The sequence below is a fragment of the Engystomops pustulosus genome, chromosome 10 (genome assembly GCF_040894005.1).
Source record: "Engystomops pustulosus chromosome 10, aEngPut4.maternal, whole genome shotgun sequence".
Classification (NCBI taxonomy): Eukaryota; Metazoa; Chordata; class Amphibia; order Anura; family Leptodactylidae; genus Engystomops; species Engystomops pustulosus.
The window spans coordinates 22,591,651-22,609,702 of record NC_092420.1 but is presented as its reverse complement, the minus strand read 5'-3'; the positions used below and the strand labels follow the sequence as shown (position 1 = coordinate 22,609,702).

The 18,052-nt window shown below is 40.0% G+C and overlaps 1 protein-coding gene across 16 annotated transcripts in view; it reads right to left on the bottom strand.

Moving 5' to 3' along the window:
* The window catches only part of ERC2 (ELKS/RAB6-interacting/CAST family member 2), a 606,872-nt gene that overhangs the window by 376,794 nt on the left and 212,026 nt on the right, over nt 1-18,052 (bottom strand). For 9 of the 16 annotated variants that reach the window (XM_072128520.1, XM_072128514.1, XM_072128513.1 and 6 more), the window contains 3 exons: nt 17,428-17,463; nt 10,096-10,146; nt 8,544-8,737 (listed from right to left, as the gene is read on the bottom strand). In XM_072128520.1, coding sequence (XP_071984621.1) covers nt 8,544-8,737; nt 10,096-10,146; nt 17,428-17,463 — 281 coding nt within the window. The remainder of the gene's footprint in view (nt 1-8,543; nt 8,738-10,095; nt 10,147-17,427; nt 17,464-18,052) is intronic. The other 7 variants (XM_072128517.1, XM_072128525.1, XM_072128528.1 and 4 more) reach the window with 3 other exon arrangements.

The window sequence follows — 18,052 nt, the reverse complement described above, 5'->3', positions numbered from 1 at the left end:
CACTTGGGGATTTAGGGAAATTTGAATACTAAGTTTTCCAGGATGCAATAAGAAAAATTGCCCCTCTTTTGCTACCATGTAAAGAAGCCCCCTTGTAAGGAGAAGGGAAACAGGGGAAGGAAAAAACAGTGGATAAGATTGAAAAGGAAAGATGATCATGAATATTTTCATGATTAAAATGATAGCATGTTCAGTTTTTTGGTTAACAAATGTCATTAACATGAAATCCCCTTAGTGTTTAATGCTTCACCTTGTATTGCTATAATTGATGGTTTGGGTTAGAAAAGTTGCAACCAATGTGCGCAGAGCCTCTGGCAAGGTTAGTGGTTGCAGGAGGAGTGCCTCTATCTTAGTTTCTATAATCCCTAGAAACAACCTTACTGTGTCATAATAAAGATAAGAATCTCAACTTTAAGATCCTGGGAGCTACAGTACTGGACATAGAGGCGGCTAAAAAATAGGCAGGAGCTTGATGTTTATCTGCAGCTTGAATTTCGCCGCATTTAAAACAAAAAATTGGTCGCACGGGCCATACTCACATGCACCAGGAAGAACTGGTCCGCAACTTGGCGGACCTCGACGCAGCAGCGACACCGGGCGCAGGACCTTCATGAATCGCCGGAAGACCCGAACGCTCGTCCGAGAAGCCGCCGCTGGAACGCGAATGGACCGGGTAAGCAAATGTGCCCCTGTATCTCTGGTTATGTAGCTCATATAACCACAGACCTGATGTGATCTTAAAAAATGGATCCTTATATTTACTATGACACAAAAACCATGCTTCTATGTAGTATTGAACAGAAAATAAGGGCTTCTGAAGTTATACTTCCCCTGCAACCACTAAATTTGACTTCTCATGTGCAAATGAGGAGAGCAGAGTCATATTTGCCTGACTTTGGGGGAGAATTTGTATTGGTAAACTGGTGTGATTTCACATTAAAAAGGCCATTCTACAAAGGACATTCCATATCCTGCCTGAGGGGATAGTAGTTTAGTGGGGTAAAACCTGTTTTTTTTCTTTCAATATAAAACAATGTGGCTGAAGTCATACATTTAGTGTACAGTTAGTATTTTTCGCGCTAAATCAGGTATTATAATAATCCATTTCAATAATAAGCCACACAACCCTGGCCAAAGGACATTTTGAAATCCAAATTGTATAAGGATGGGCAAAAGCAATGACCTAAACAACTATCGGTTTGCCACGCTCCAGTTATCCATCATCAGTCACTTTCTGGTCTTCTCAGACAGAAGTTTTGAGTTTTAGCCCAAATGATACAATAAACAAAAAACTTACAATCATTGTAACTGTGGTTAAAAAGTTGACTTAAATGAGAGGCTCCAGGCCCCATAGGTGTTAATTGAGCCTGGAGCCCCTCATGCTCATTTGCATACACTCCTTCCTCCTGGTGGTAGATGCCATATAAGTTCGAGGAAAAAGATTTGTCAGCAAATATGCAGGTTCCCAGAGGCCGCGTATAATATCTATTATTGCTTGTCTACTCCATTTGATTGGTATTTGCAGCAAAACCCCCAAATCTCCAAGTCTTGAGGGTCTGCTGAACTATTATTGTTAGACAAAAGAGTGAGAAAATTTAAAAATTGTATCCAAATTTTACCTTTTAGTTTCCCATAAATCCTTGACACACATAAAATTGAGTTTTAAAGGGGTTTTCCCACGAAGAAAAGTTAGGCCCTATCCCGTGGTTTGCTGATCAGTGGGGGTCTCAGTGCCGAGAGCCCCCACGGATCAGAAAAACGAGCGGTCTGATGGGGTCCCACGTACATTCTGCTCCATTAATCTCTATGGAGCTGACAGAGATTGCCAAGTGCTGCTGATCACGTTTTCATGATCTGTGGGGATCTTAGTACTGAGACCCCCACTGATCAGCAAGTTAGGCCCGGATAGGGCCGAAATTTTCTTCATGGGAAAACCCCTTTAAGGAAGAGTAACCAGTTCCACTTCTGCTATTCCAAACTGGTAGGCCAAGTTGGGTATTCATCATAATGACCATATACGACGACAGCCATGAAATTCCTTAGCTTGAGCTATAAAAAAAATCAAATAGACAGTAGGGGTCTGCTGAAAAGTGACAGTGGACCCCCCAGCCCCTCCCCCCCGAGCCTTTGAAACCTTTTTAGCTGCACACACTGGTATGGCTGTCCATTACAGACGGTCAAATAATTTACCAGAATGTTCTGATATTGTATTGGGCTGGTTTTACGGCACATAAGGACCCAAATGCACAGTGACTGGCATATCAGGGAATCCAGATTCTATAAACGGCAGAATGGCCACCACCGTTCCAACCAATGATGGTGTTCACCCCAACCACGAAATCCAATTAACCATTACCCAATACAATTAAGAGAATTAAGACTTCCAATATCTATGATTAGAAAATCTAACCTGGGAATTTTCTACAGACATCCATAAATCTTGAACAGTTTAGTCTATCGCAACTTCTCGGAAAAAGCCAAAATTCAAGGATAAAAAATATGCAACAAATTAAACTAATTTCTGTTATTTAGTGTAATTAGATTGTCTGAATATGTGCAGAAACCTATACAATCGTCCTATTTTTTTTGACAAGACATCAAAGGTACCTTCATATGTGAATATTTGTACAGTATAAAAAAAAAGATAAATGTGAAGGATCTAGTAAGTTTATGGAAGGCTTATAATGGAAGTTTTACACAACAGCCATGTCTACAGGTTTCCGTGTAAAGACGCAGTAAATAACATGATCCATCTCCCCTCCAGATTGCTGTCAGGAGAGGTGTTTAATCAGACCAAGAATGCAATCCGCACATAAACACCACTTTCATGTGAATCTAAATACAACAAGACAAAAACAAATGGGAGGATTGTATAGCGCGGACTTGTATCCTGTTTAATAGCCGCAGATCAAAGCTAATGTAACGGCAGATTGCACACGACACGTTAGGGGGCTATTAATTATTCCCAGGTAGGATTCATTTATACACCACATGCTCCATCATGCTCAGCAGAGGACTGGATATAGTAAATTACATGGACTGCAGCTATTCTTCAAGAACTGTGACTGCATAAAGCCAATGATCATAATGAAGAAAAGACAATGGTAAATATTTACGGTATAATTACGTGCGCTTTGTAAGCTCACAGCCGTAAGATAGATGAGTTTATATATCCAGGGTTGTATGTAGAGGGGAATACAGTAATTAGTGATAATCCTACAAACACAAACCTGGTATATCTGCCAGCAATACTAAATACAGGATCTGGGTTGGAGTCAATTAGCTAGAGGTATGGCAAAGCAGTGCTTACAATACCCTAACCAAATTTTACTGTACTATAAGGCCTTATTCACACAACCGTGTGGTCGCCCGCCGTGGATCCCTGGAGAAAGCAAAGTTCCAGGTGGAGAAGGGAGTGGAGGTGAGAGGCAAATATAGGACAGGTCCTGTTTCCGAGCCATGGTCGCGGTGTGGTAAGACGCTATGGAGCACATTTACTTACCCATCCCGTTGCGATCCCCGCCGTGCATTGTCCGAAGAGGATTCAGGTCTGCCGCGATTCACTAAGATCATGCGTCCAATTTCCTGCACGTTTCGCTTCCCCCGCTGAGGTCCCCCGGAGTTCACCTTCTTCTTCCTGGTGCATGGAAGTGCTGATCTTGCGACACAATTTGCTTTTTAAATTCTGCGGTTTGTCCGACGTCCACACCCCCCAATTTGTGCCTCATGCAAGCCGGCGCCAATGTGACACAATCCGATCACATGCACCAAAAACCCGGGGCAATTAACCCCAAATGGAAAAAATTGCAAAACCTGACGAAAATGCGGCATTCGGACCCTTACTAAATGTGCCCTTATGTGTTTCCCACACCGCAACAAGGCACCATAGACCTCAATGGGGGCCGTGATATTGTGCAGGCAGATCACGGGGCCAATTACGATCAATGTAATATGTATTGGTTACCCGATAGGAATCTCTAGCAATATATACAGAGTGCCCATATGGGTCCTGACAAGACAACATTTTTGAAGGCAAAGATTCCCATTTTTAAAATCAAACCAGAAGCCTCATTCTATGGGGGACATGTATCTTTATTTCTGCTAATCAAATTGTCTCATTTTTGCGACTTTTGTACTTTTCACTGCAACTTTTGCTGTAGTTTTTCAAGTACGCCTTCGTCTGCACTTTGTGCAGGGCCTTCTGTATCTTAAGTGTCCAGATGTTTCGTGCGACTTACGTATCACTTTTTTTTATTATTTTTCCAACTTTTTGCATAGTAACCTGTTTTTTTGCAAATTCATAAATTTTTGCATTTACATTTTTTTTTTTTAATTTATTGGTTACTTCTAAGGGTGCAGTCACAAGTTGCATTTTGAAACCTATTACAACAGAGGTGATTTGCCTAATTTCATTACTGTTAATATTTGCGTTTACAAAATGCGATGTAAAGGTGACATTAACGCATACGTTACAGAGTGCAAGATTGTGGTGTCTAAAGTTATGTTACCCCATACAGCCTCAGCCTGAGACATAAATGGGGTATTTTCAACATACAAGAAGGAAATCTAAAAAGGCCTATATTAAACCCTACCTGAGGGTGTTGTTTAGTAGAGAAAATGCTGACAACAGGTTCCATTTAAATAAGAATTGCTTAAAACTCTAAATATAACCTGTTTGTTGGGTTGAGTTTACACAGGCAGCAAGTTGTGGACCCAAAGTGTCACCTACTATTTTGGATTCCCCCAATGGGACCTGTCTCAGCAATCCGGTCAGTATTTACCCTTTAATTCCTGTACAGGGGGTCTAGTCATTAGTAGCTTTCTATATTTTTAGGCATTTCAATCGCATGCATGTCTATAAAAATAATAAAAATGAAAGCATTCACCATAAAAGTTTATTTTTTTAAAGCAATGTAAAAAAAAAAATCGCAAAGCATGTGATAATAGAAGTGAAGAATAATACAATTCCTTTGTGCTTTTGAGGATCAGCTCTATGTACACACTGCAGGAAATCATTGTAAAGACAAGAGATACTCAACAAAAGGGAATTTTCTGTAATAAGATTATAAGGAAAATACGGAAATGCAATAATATGGGTGAAGGTATCATGTGCTGAAACCTGAAGGAAGTACCGGATAAGTGGGTGTGTGTATATTAATAAGTGTATTTATATGGCGCCACTATCTGCGGTGTCTGAACACAATACAATAATAAGTATAATAATAGAACAAGAGCATTAGCATCAGTAAGAGCTTGGAGTATTGCGTGAATGGGAACAAATCTAAATTAATATAAGTTATTTACTTGAGAAGCAAAATTTTGGCCAAAATTTCGAGGGATTTTGTAAAATGTTTCCTTACAATGCACAAAGTAATTTTCAAAGCTGCTGTCAGGTGCAAAACGAAACAGCCCCATGCGTCTAGCATTCAATATGTATTTATATAGCCATAGCCCAGGCGTGCATAGAAACCAAGAGGCACATCAGATGATCTACTCACCCATAGCTGAAAAATCCACATTATAAAGAACACACATATAAAATAAACAGAGATACATTATTAGGATACAAAGATCTGCAACAATATCTGATTAACATTTTGAATTATTATAAGGGTACATTCACAAAACGTGTGTTCGTCCAGGTTATGTTCCGCATGATGGAGAGCGCTGCTCAACCCGCTACCTCTCCATAGAGAGGTAAGCTCCCGGCATTGTAACTAGGCGAAATTTTGGACATGTCTCCCTGTGCATGGTTACGGCGCGGTGAGACAACGAACAGTGACTGGGCACCATAGGCGTCAATGGGGACTGATATGCAAATGGTGCGGCCACATATCTGTCCTCATTACGTTCATGTAAATGAGCTCTACGAGGACCCTTTACCACCTCCACCAACTGCACAAATAAAATCAGCAACTACACCAGTCCTAAGTCCTAATGATGCCATTAGTTTCACCACTTGCTCGGATAATGAGTTTGGCTACAGTCAAGAGGGTGTCCCCGGAAAAAGCCTGTCAGCACCCACCTGACCGTAATGAACTAATAGGCATAGAGGGTGAGAATCCTGATGACAATCGAAGCAATACAATGGAGAATGGAGAAGAAAACCCAACTGTTTTGGATTCAAAGGGGGAATTGTCTAAGAGTAGAACTCTTCTAGTTGCCCATGAAAACCAATCAGAGCTCAGCTTTCATTTTATTAACAGCTGTGGGAAAATTAAATCTGTGCTCTGATTGGCTGCCATAGACAACTAGAACATTTCTGATTTCAGACACTACTAATGAATCTCCCCAAAATAGACTGGATGCAAAGAGTTGGAAATGGAGGAGGTGGTGAAAAGTTATTTTTGGAATTACCTTCAACTTTTCACCCAAATGAAGACATTTAGAACCCTCAATTTTAACCATGACCATCTACTAATTCAATAAGAACTACAAGAAGGTGGACACATTCACTATTCTGCTGTAAAGTTTATGTTTAGACCCATGTTACCAGTGTTGGACTGTCCTCCCCTTGTGGGCCCAGGCTTCCAACTAATACTGGATCTTTAAGAAACAACAGAGGGCAACTTAATTTGGAGGCTAAAGGTATAAGAAAAGATGAGGGGTGGGAAGGTGGAAGATGAGGGGTGGGCCCCCAGAATAATTTTATCTGTTGGACCCAAGAAACCCCAGTCCTGTGTATATCCATATTCTACTACCGGTATGAGTCTATGGACCCATAAGCATAAGCAGCCATGACCTATAATCCAGACGCTTGTAGAGTTTAATGCCATGAGCGAAAGCTTAAGATTTCAACCTAAAAATAATAGTTTCAGATTCCTTCCTTGTGACAACCATAAGTTTTGAAATCTGAAAATACTTTATGTGTGAATGGTCTCTTGTGGCCTTTGATATTCTCACATTCAATTGTGTTGATGCCATAAAAAATGTATCCCAGCAGATGTGAAGGGACCAGAAGATTAGAATGAACCCGATAGCCAAGTTTACCCTGCTAACACATCATATACCGAGGCGCTAAATTCACACCGTTCACACCTATGGGGACAAGGCTTGTAATGTACTTCCCCTTGACCTCAACTTATTATTGCAAAGGGAGATCCTTACAAGTCAAGTGCAAAAGGGGCAAGAAAAAAAATGGCAATATAAAATAAAAATAAGGGAAAGAAGAGTTAAGAGAAAAGTCATCTGTTGAGTTGGCAGCAGAACGACTGCCGTCAGCTGTATCTATACCTCATGTGTGTGACTCCATATAGACTGGGATGCTATAGGACGCACTTCCAACTTGACCTGTCTGAAAGTTGTAATGTGTAATTTTCCAGACATGGATTCTACATGGTCTCTGGTGACATGTCACATCATAATACAATGAATAATGTATTTATTACTCACTATTTTAAGGCTCGCGTGTTATTTTTTCACGTTTCCATACTGCAGGCTGAAACTTACCTATTGACCTGCCTTGCAGTTATTAAAAATGATTAGTTCATCTGACTTGGATGACATAAGGGAGAAAACCCAAATCTAAAGGGTTCCAAAAATATCCATAATCACTCCATAGACCAATGAAGATGGATATAAGATATAATGCAGACATAACTGTGATGGTTAACATGTCATTTTTGGGTTTTTTACATTCTCCTGCTACTCTTTGAAGAGTGGACAGTATTGTGCTTGACTCTCTTATCTGAGCCAACGATGTGTGCGACTTCTCTACTTTCCTTCTCAAAGCAAAAGTCTCACACATCGGCCTTTGTTGGCCATTCACATTTTACTCATGTTGGCTGCATGGTAGGATCAGACAACTATGCTAAATTGTATGTATGAGAGTAACAGGAAAAAAAGGCTTGGACTATTGGACCTCTAAGGGAAGCCAATGACAAGGGTGTCTGGGAGTGGATCTCCTTATTGAGAAGATATGAACTTTCAGTTGAGCATGAAAGAAGGGTGAAAAGTAACTGTAGCTGTTAACTAAACCAAAGTTAGAATGACTATTATCTATGGTGTATGGCCAACATTAGGCAAAGTCTACAATGGGACTTCCAATTCTCCTCAAAGGGTAAACGTCATTATGAGCAAAACACATAATTCTGCTCCAGGTGTCCCTCAGAATAATTCCCATTATTTCCTTATATCTGATGTAGGGAAAGCTAAGGGTTTATAGGGAGAGATAAGAATATAGGTGTTTTATTATTACACTAGGTAAAGCACATAACTGAGTGCTAGGAGCAGCCATGAGGAGAGTCAGCAGAGCAGTGCAGAGAGGAGAGGGGGCGGGGCTAACATGTCAATTCTCATTCCGTCTTCAACACAGTGAATATGGAAAGACCATTGCAACAGCCATTTGAGGGATTACTGACAGGTGATGATAGCAGGGGGGAGACTGATGCATAGAGGAGCAAGGAACAAGATTCAGGTAACGAATACAAATGCAGAAGGGCTTTAAATCGCATGCCCTACAACATATCAAAAGGTTTTTTATAAATGACGGTTACAAATGAAGAAGTCATATTACAAAAAAAACTGCAGTAAAAAGACATTACCTTTCTAACTCGGCTATCTGCTTGTCCTTGTCATTCTTCTCATTTTCAACCTCTTTCAGGATCTGCAGGAGCCTGTCCACCTCAGCCTGGGCTTTGCCACACTCATCCCTGTAGTAGGAAACTTCTTTATCCAGTTGTTTGAGTCTATCGCCAAGCTCGGGGTTCATCCTGGCCTCCTCTTCAGCTTCATGAGCCTTGAAGGAAAAAATGAGTGTAAGTCTTGGATACATGTAGAAAATTATCACAGAAAAAACAAATATGTAGTATCTCAATGTGGTGCTTAATATGTGATGTCTGATTATGTGGTATCTTATAGAAAGTAACTAAAAGTGACTGGGGATAAATATTTCAATTTGAGGAGCTTGACTGCTATGATCCATTGGCGTGGGAATAATGGTGGACCCCAAATCCCTCTCAACTGCCCTTTGATGCAAAGTCGAAAGTCCAATAGCAGTCTACAGAGAAGAAGACAAAGAGCTGCCCTATCCTCCACTGCAATTCATGGGACTTCAGTCACCCTTCAGTGTATGCTGTAGAGTGGGGCATAAGTGGAAACGCTGTGATACTATTAGTCGTGTAGTTATATATCCCATAATGCAGTGCATTAGCACAATAACATAGCTAAGATAAGCTTATTGGGAGGTGTGTCTGTCAACATCCTGTGGTCAGTTTCCAATAAGCAACCAGTATAATCCTAAATATTACCAAGCTACTAATCTAACTTCAGGGAGTGAAGAGGAAGCAGCCACATGAGAATCTGGTTACTGGCACAGTAACCAGAAGATCAGTAACATAACTGGCACATGTTCTGCTCCAGATTTTACAGCGGAGGCTAAAAATATAGCTTTTTTGCTATACAGACAGTCCCCGGGTTACGTACAAGATAGGGTCCATAGGTTTGTTCTTAAGTTGCATTTGTATGTAAGTCGAAACTGTATATTTTATAATTGTAGTTTGAGACAAAAAAATTTTTGCCCCAGTGACAATTGGAATTTCAAAGTTTTTTGCTGTAATGGGACCAAGGATGATCAATAAAGCTTCATTACAGACTCCTTACAGCTGATCACTGCAGCCGGGGACTATAGTAAGGCATCAAGAGAGCTTCACCAGAGGTCACAGTGGGCAGAGGGGTCCGTCTGTAACTAGGGGTCGTCTGTAAGTAGGGTGTCCTTAAGTAGGGGACCGCCAGTATTTATGTTTAAAAAACCAAATTTTCTTTATATATATATTCATATTTAGATTGCAAATGCCCTAACTTGTATGTGTTGCTACTGTAATGTTGGCCTTAATGGGGGTTTGTGTTGTGTTGCATTGCACTTTTATTTGATATGTATGTCTTGACAAAACAATTTCTCTTATTCAATAAGACGTATGATCAAGTTAAGACGTCAACACTTAAAATACCCACAACAAACACTGCACAAAGAACATGGTAAAACAGGCAATAGCATGAGAGAGACAGTCCATGCACCAGAACAGACATGACTCAATGATTATGTAAAGTTAATACATTACAAGGCATGACAATATTCCTCGCCCGATGTGTACTCACATAACCACAAAGAAAAGATACCCCCTGCTTCTCATTACGCCCCACGGGTGTCTTCATAAAGAGCAGGCAAAGAAAAGGAGAACAAGGCGAGAGCAGGCAATGACTAATCTATATGGCAGTAAAGTGCATGCAATGCAAAATAAAGCAACGCAACCAAAAAATAAATAAAAAATACCAAAACTGCAGTCAGAAGATTGGAATTCTTTGCAATAAAAATGAAAAAAAAATATTTTAAACAGAGGAAACATCACTCCATGTTGTATCCCAGGACATTAGTCTGTACTATATTACAATGATAGGAGTACATTATTATATAATGTGATGCACAGAGATAATGAGGCATTCCGTAAATGCAATACGAGACTAGGAGGTGATCTCTCATTGCAGCCAGGACTTCGTACAACCATTGTCACGCGACTGATCAAATACTCAGCGGCAGCAGCCCTGCCTAGTAGTGGTTTATAATATAGGCCGTTTAGACCTAAAGCCCAAGCCTTCTAGGGGGGCCATGGCCACCCAAACCACCCATCAAATTTTATACTGTAAAGCGCCTTCACCGATGAAATTCTCATACATCTGTTCCTGCTCTTAATACACATGTACACAGTAACCATTTCAGGACCTTTGCAGATCCTCAAAAGGTCCTGAAACGACAGATCATTAGCAGGCAGAAGGGGCACATCCTCCATTCCCCAAGAAGCTGATTCTAGTACCATACAGGGCCGGCACAAACAATGAGAATACCCAGGCAAGTGCGAGGGCCCAGAGCTGCTGTGGGGGGGCCCACATAAGGCTTTATATAATAAATCCATAGGGGGTGAGGAGTGCTGTATATAAGTAACCATGAGGGGTCGTATACAAAATAACCATGAGGGGCTGTTTGGGATGATAAACTAGGGAATATTTTAGGGAATAGGAGACTATTTTAGTTTCTGAATTTTTAATGCCGCCATGTGAGTTCACTGCATTGGCTCTGTTGTCGAGGCCCCTAATGAAACCTAGAGCCGACCCTGGAACCATATGTAGGAAGTGAATTCCAGACTTGTAGGGGCTATAATATTCACACTGTCCATGACAGTCCCAATCTGTCCCTAGTGCTGCCTAACAAGAAAATAACCCTTGTAATATATTTTAGACTAATCTCCACACCCTAAAAGCTGAAGAAAAATCTAATTGTTAAGGCAAATGTATATTCTGTTCTTTCGAAACTGACTCTTCCTCAGTCTATGCGTACTGCAGACACTTTGTCAGGTCACCATATACACAGAATAATCCTATACTGTGCCTACTTCAGCTTAAATGGCGACCTGACAAAATGTTTGTAAAATGCTTGAACAAGAGGAAGAGTCAGTTTCGGACTCAAAACGCGTTTCGAAGTCTTTATAAAGATTTTGAGTTTTTATAATAATAAAACTTTATCAGTTGCCTCTGAAGCAAGCACCTAGAGGAGATCCTAGGGGAAACCTATCCTTGCAACAAAGAGACCTCGGTTACCGGTACGGAGCGACCCATACCGACAGTGAACAACACTTGAGTGGCTTTCATCATGAGTTGTGCCAGTCAGCACAACCACCTAGCTAACACCCATTTAATTGAAAGACCTACACATGAAGCGCTCTCTTTTCCTTTAAACACTCTGAATGAGTAATAAGTGTTAAAAGTCAAAAAATGCATCTAATCCTATATTTTCAAGGAAAACAGTCTTTAAACAGCATTCAGGATTTATATAGAAGGAAAATTACAAATTATGGAAAAGTAGACGGAAAGGAAACACCTAGTTAAGAGCGTGGAGTAAATTTGAAATTATTCGAAAACTATCAGTGTAGTTTCTACAAAGAAAAGGAAAAAAAGCAGCTATCAATCCCTGGTATTTTTAGCAATTCTGAGTTATATGTCCTTCTGTGCGAATTGCGTAACAAGATGGAAAACCAATATGGCTGCCAGGGCATCTTGGGCAGTAATTGTCACTGGACTTTCCTGCAGGAATACATCCCTCTGCATCCTGTTGCATAACTTGTTTGATTTATGGGATTAGGAAACCTCTGTCAATTCATATGGTAGCTCTAACCTCCCAAGTCATGCAGGACTAAGGAACAGATACACAAAAATTCATACCAACTTGACAAAAGTCCTACTTTTGAAACTATTTTTAATGCATCAAAATGTAAATGCATTTTTATTTATAATGCATCTAAAATGAAACAATTTGAAACAAAATTGCAGTTTTTAATATTTTGTGTACACAGCTCAGTTATATGAATCTCCACGGTAACAGACTACAAACAAACTCTGTGTATTTTGAAAGTTTAGTTAAACTTACTTTTCTTTATTTTCCTTTTTTTAATCAACAGCAAAAATCAGGGAACTAATGGCAATAAATGTGGCTAAAGGATATGACTACACAATGGGGCACATTTACTTACCCGGTCCAGTTGCGATCCAGCGGCACATTCTCCGACGCTGATTTGTGTCTGCCGGGATTCACTAAGGTCCGTGCGTCTGATATCCAATAGGTGTCACTGCTGCCCTGAGGTCCGCCGGAGTTCACCTGCTTCTTCCCGATGCATGTGAGTGCTGATCTTGCAACACAAATTATTTTTTCAATTCTGCGGTTTTTCCGAATCCGTTGGATTGTCCTATGGCCAGGCCCCCCCCCCCCCGATTTCTGTTGCGTGAAAGCCGGCGCCTATGCGCCAAAATCCGGATGCATACGCCAAAATCCCGGGGCAATTCAGGGCAAATCGGAAATCGTTTGGAAACCCGACAAAAGTGCACGATTCGGACCCTTAGTAAATGAGCCCCAATATTTTGCTTGTAGTCTGTTACCATGGAGAAAACTTGTTCTGTAAGTAGTTGTAGGCACAACAATTTTTCTGAACATTTGTTGCAAAGTTGCTTCATTTTTAAATTTAGATGCATTGGGACAGAAAAACAAGTTGGTGGACATGGACTTTACATATTCGTTATAATATATATTACTCATTAGTATGACCTCAACATTCAAATATGCATCCGTTTATGTGAAATGTATTTTATTTGGATTAATATTTGACTTATTTTTGCTTCCTATTTGTCAGGTGGCAATCATTTCTCCGTTTCAAATGTAAATTGTTAGTTGTCCAAATTTCACATAGTTAATATTGAAATGAGGAGGAATCTGCAAACATCAACATTTTAGAATTTATTTGGCAACCTAAATCCTTAAAGGAAATAAGTTTTTATAGTCCTGACTTCTGCGAGACAGGAGTGAGGCAACTGGCAGATGTACAAACTGGATGTTAATTTTACTGGATACTAAACTTCCTGCGCTAAATAAATAAAAACAAGAAATTTCAACAGTTTCAGACTGCAAACAAATCCTGGGAGTTCTCATCCATATTGAGAGACTTGGTTATGGCCGGAGATGTGATAGGAAAGCAGCTGCATAGTTAAAACAAGACTAAGGGAGCGATGAAGTCTTTAAGACACTGGGTCAACAGGTCCTCACTTCTTTACGAGACCCAGTGATCTCCAGTTGTTACTCATGTGTACTAGATGTGGTGCACCAAAAATTTACAGAAAATTTATTATAAGCATACATTTGGTATTTATATACAATGCCCCTTCATCATATGCAATTTATGTTTCAGTTTTTATTGTATTTAGCCTCTAGGGGTAATGGAACTATTTGCATAAAAACAAAAAACATAGAGATAAGAAAAATGGGGGAAATTTTCTTAAGACGGGTATATTAAGGCTCCGGTCTTTTAGTAGATCTGGAACACTATAGTAAATGCGGGGTCTGGGCATGAACCTGTCGCACTCCCTGTCCACTTTTGGAAAAATCCAGAAAACTGTTGGACAAGGCATAGTAAATGCTCTCCAATGTCTCGGTGTGGAACTTCTTAAACACCAAAAGTAAACTGTTGAATTTCAGTATGGTGAGGGATGGATAGTATTACTTTTATGTACACTATTTAAATAGTTTTAAAAACAAATATTTTGGTTGAGCAACCCCCCTTGATCAGTGTGGGTACAACTTAATGAGGAGTCAATTTCCACGGGACAAGCTGCATTCTTCATTGCTATGATCTGTTAGGCTAGGACATCATTCTTTGATAAGTAGGGCCTGATCTCCAGGAACCAAATCATTTAAAGTCCAGGAGAAACCACTTAGACTTAGAGAATAAAAATATATAAGGGTCAAGCTGATGCCTCTTAGTTCCCCAAAATACCCTGCCCAAATGCTGTGCCTTAAAGTGTCTTCAAAAGTATACTTTACGTGAGGATCTACAAAAGAATGAGCTACGCTTTATCATAAAATATGCCACTTTCTGATCCTCTTCACAATTTTTTAAAACCACCTTTTATATGGATAAGTCTTTAATATGGACTATAATAAAATGAGGACTACATAAATTCCTATATAAACAAGTTTAGGGAAAAAGGACCTTTGGTTGGTGTACTGCTAAATAAATGCTTTACTATGGGCAACATAATAATGTTCAATCAAACCCAACTGTTCTGTAAGTGGTAGAACCTTGGGTATAAATTAACCTTCATACATAGAATGGGCTTCAAGAATAAAACGAGTGCACGCAAAGTCACACTCAGACTCCAAATGTTATTAACTAGTAGTGATCTAATAGATATTTACTGTCGATTCTCCTAAGGCCCTCTAGGTAGCCCACTCCTAACAAAACAACCGGATTATAAATATCTGTCAATTGATATCAACTGTTACAACATTTCCCAGCACAAATTTCCTTTCTTAATTACGATCAAAACCCAAATTTACAGTACGTGAAACAGTCCAGAACACAACATATACAGCATATCCTCACTTCCACACACATACTAAAAATAAAACATTACAGTACATTAAAATAAGAGAGACATGCATGCACATTATACCGTGCGGGATCCTTCAGCTTAAGATACACTTCAATACAAAAATATATGTAGCTCTTGTAAGCGGGGCCCTCACTCCTATTGGTTCCATATGACTATGTTTTTACTCTGTATTGTCTTATTTTATCCGTAAATGCCCCCCATAAGTTGTAAAGCACTGCAGAATATATAAAGATTATTATTACTTTTACAGGAGATGATGCAACACCGTGGCCCTTTATGCAGGTTCCTACGGTTACGGCAAAAATTTTAATTATTAGACCGACATTGTTTCCTATAACTTTTTGGCATTGTGATGCCTTCACAATCACTTGGGAACTGGTGGAAAGCTGAGAGTTAGAATTTAGAAAACCCCCATGCCCATAATATCTCACGTCCAAACTATTCTTCACAAGAGATCTCCCACTTGTTAAGAACCATTAGTGGATGAACATCCAGCAGGTCTACATTGTGCGACTAAAGCACCATAAAGAAAACTATTTTCAGCTGACTCCAGGAGACCAGGACCTTGTATGGTTTTGTACCTGCACGTATAAAGGATGGGAACCAGTTTTCCTTGCTCTGTTTCACAGTGAGGTCTGGCTCACAACACAACCCCTAGGGCCGTGCTGTGCAGAGCAATCTACAGAAAACAGACTTTGAATGGGGAGACTTGCTGAGCCGTGAAGCAAAACAAAATTAAATTCCATTTCCCTTGTGGAGACGCACCATGTACATCTGATCTCCGACATCCTTGTTTCCATTTTTTAATGTATTGCGCATTGCTTTGTATCCGCTCTTCAGCTGGAATAAGTTGGGTTCTGCAAAAATCAAGTTTCCACAAAATATGCCCCGATACGATGTGTGGTTCCGTTCTTTATGATTAAAAGACAAAAAGGAACTGGTATTAATAAATCTAAAATGCAGATGAGAACAATGAGTGGGTCAAACTGGAGCCTCAGTGATGAGAAAAAGGTTGCAAACTTCAACACAGGGACATTCATGCATCGCCTGCCCAAAAAAAACGAGGACTGTAATTTTGGGCGAGTGTAATTGGCAAAGCTGTCCTTGGGGGTTTTATTGTAAAAACCACATGTTACTCAGACAATGATTAAAGTGAAGCAACTGCTTATGTTAATTATTGAAAACTATCGTCAGCACCGGGAAAGTAGTGACTGAGCAAAGTCAAGGAGTGCAATGCAAGTCATTGACCTGAACTTGGCCTGGTGAGACAACCGATGGCATCTGCTGACAGAACAAAGCAAAGCTTGTGGTAATGCTGACTAAATATGCCAACGGGCATACAGATGTGTTATCAAGGTCTCTACTCCAGGAAAAGTTAGTTCATTTCACACAAGAGGTAGCAAATGTACATTCCTGTATAAGGTGAGGGGTCTGGACAATGCACTGATCACTTGAGGTGTGGCCAGACAGACTATCTACAACCATCTCTTGGTGCTCTTGAGAAGATCTACAATGAATAAGAACTTCTGGAAAATTTTTATACATGCCTTAGTTACTTGAATGAGAAGGGTCGGAAGATGGCAGCTATGTCACATACTAGTTTCTGGACATTATGGTACAGAGAAAAGTGAAAGCTCTCCATGGAATTTTGTTGCTCCTTCCAGAGCTATTCTTTTCGACAAAAAGTTTTGGGTGTTTAGGTAATGAAATTAGTTATAAGAGATTTAATGACTAGACCCCATGGTTTATGACCAGTAGGTGGTGTAGGGAATAGTGGTTGACTTTTTGGTAAGATAGATAAAAACCTGTTTGCTTAGGTTCCCAATACTGTATAGGGAACACTGGAATAAAGGTCCCCTATTTTATTCCATCTAGTCTGTAGTAATTGGACCCCAAAGATCAATTCTTCCTTGGACATGAAAATGCGTCCATGGTGGGAGGGTGGGAATACCCCTTAAGGAAAAACAAAACGGTTGCATATTTCAAGTTACGGAGGATTATTTACAGTAAGTCTCATTGAGACTACACATATTTGCTGCCAGTAAAGTTGCTGATCTTCCCAGTGTTGCGGTACAGTAGAGCAATACATCCCACATTGCGGAGGCTTGATCACAATTACACTTATGGAAAGAGAGTTAGTTTCGAGGTAATTATTTTAACGACAATATCTACATATTGATTTCATCTCTAAAACCATCTGGACTTAACAAGTCATTATTGTAATTTAATAATACATAAATTCTTAGCGTAAAACTGCTCAACGTTAGAAGCCTGAAGGATCCCGGGCGGTATAAAAGAAACTTAACCCATTCGCCACCTTTCATGCACGTTGCGGTGCTATCCAAACACAGAAGCTACCATATGAGCGTCGTTCCCCAACACTGGTACACAAATATGATTCAGGCAGAGCCGGAGCGAAGCTATGAGGCATGAGGTGCGCAGCTCGATGTCGATGGAGGAGGCATGCTGTGTCGTGTTTCTTAAAAATTAGCCACTTACAGGATTGTACATCTGATTGAACAACTGCTCAGCTTGCTACGTTAGGGGAGACGGGATTGACACACACACAAAAGGGAAAAAAAAGAAGGAAAGATTTAGGAACACAGAATTAACAGGACAACCTGAGTGTATCTACAGAGAAGAACTTGTCATAAATATGTATCAATGCAAGTTCCTCAACATTCCACGGTGAGAGCGAGAGAGTCACGGGGGACACACGCGTGTTTACCTTGGCCGCTACAAAAGAATGGTTAGAAGCTGAAATGTACGGTTTACTGTTACTTTCCCTTTTCTCGAGTTAAATAACCCATGAAATCAAGTAAGGTTGTCCACTTCTGATGATACATTAAGTGCTGGACTCCAGCAATGAATCACCACAAGTGCTTTTAGTGAAGACAGCCATTTATCAAGAAACGTTCAAAGATTGTAATAATAAAAGATTAATTAAGACCCATTGTTAAAAACATGTCATTCATTTAGCTAAAATGCATCTCAGCAATCTCTGAGGTCACGGAAAGGAACGGTCAAGGGAGTAAGCCTGCTGGGTAGGGAAAGATGTTATAGTCATTGGAAAGTAAGAGATTATTAGCACCCATCTGTGGGTGATGGTACAACGACCTGTATA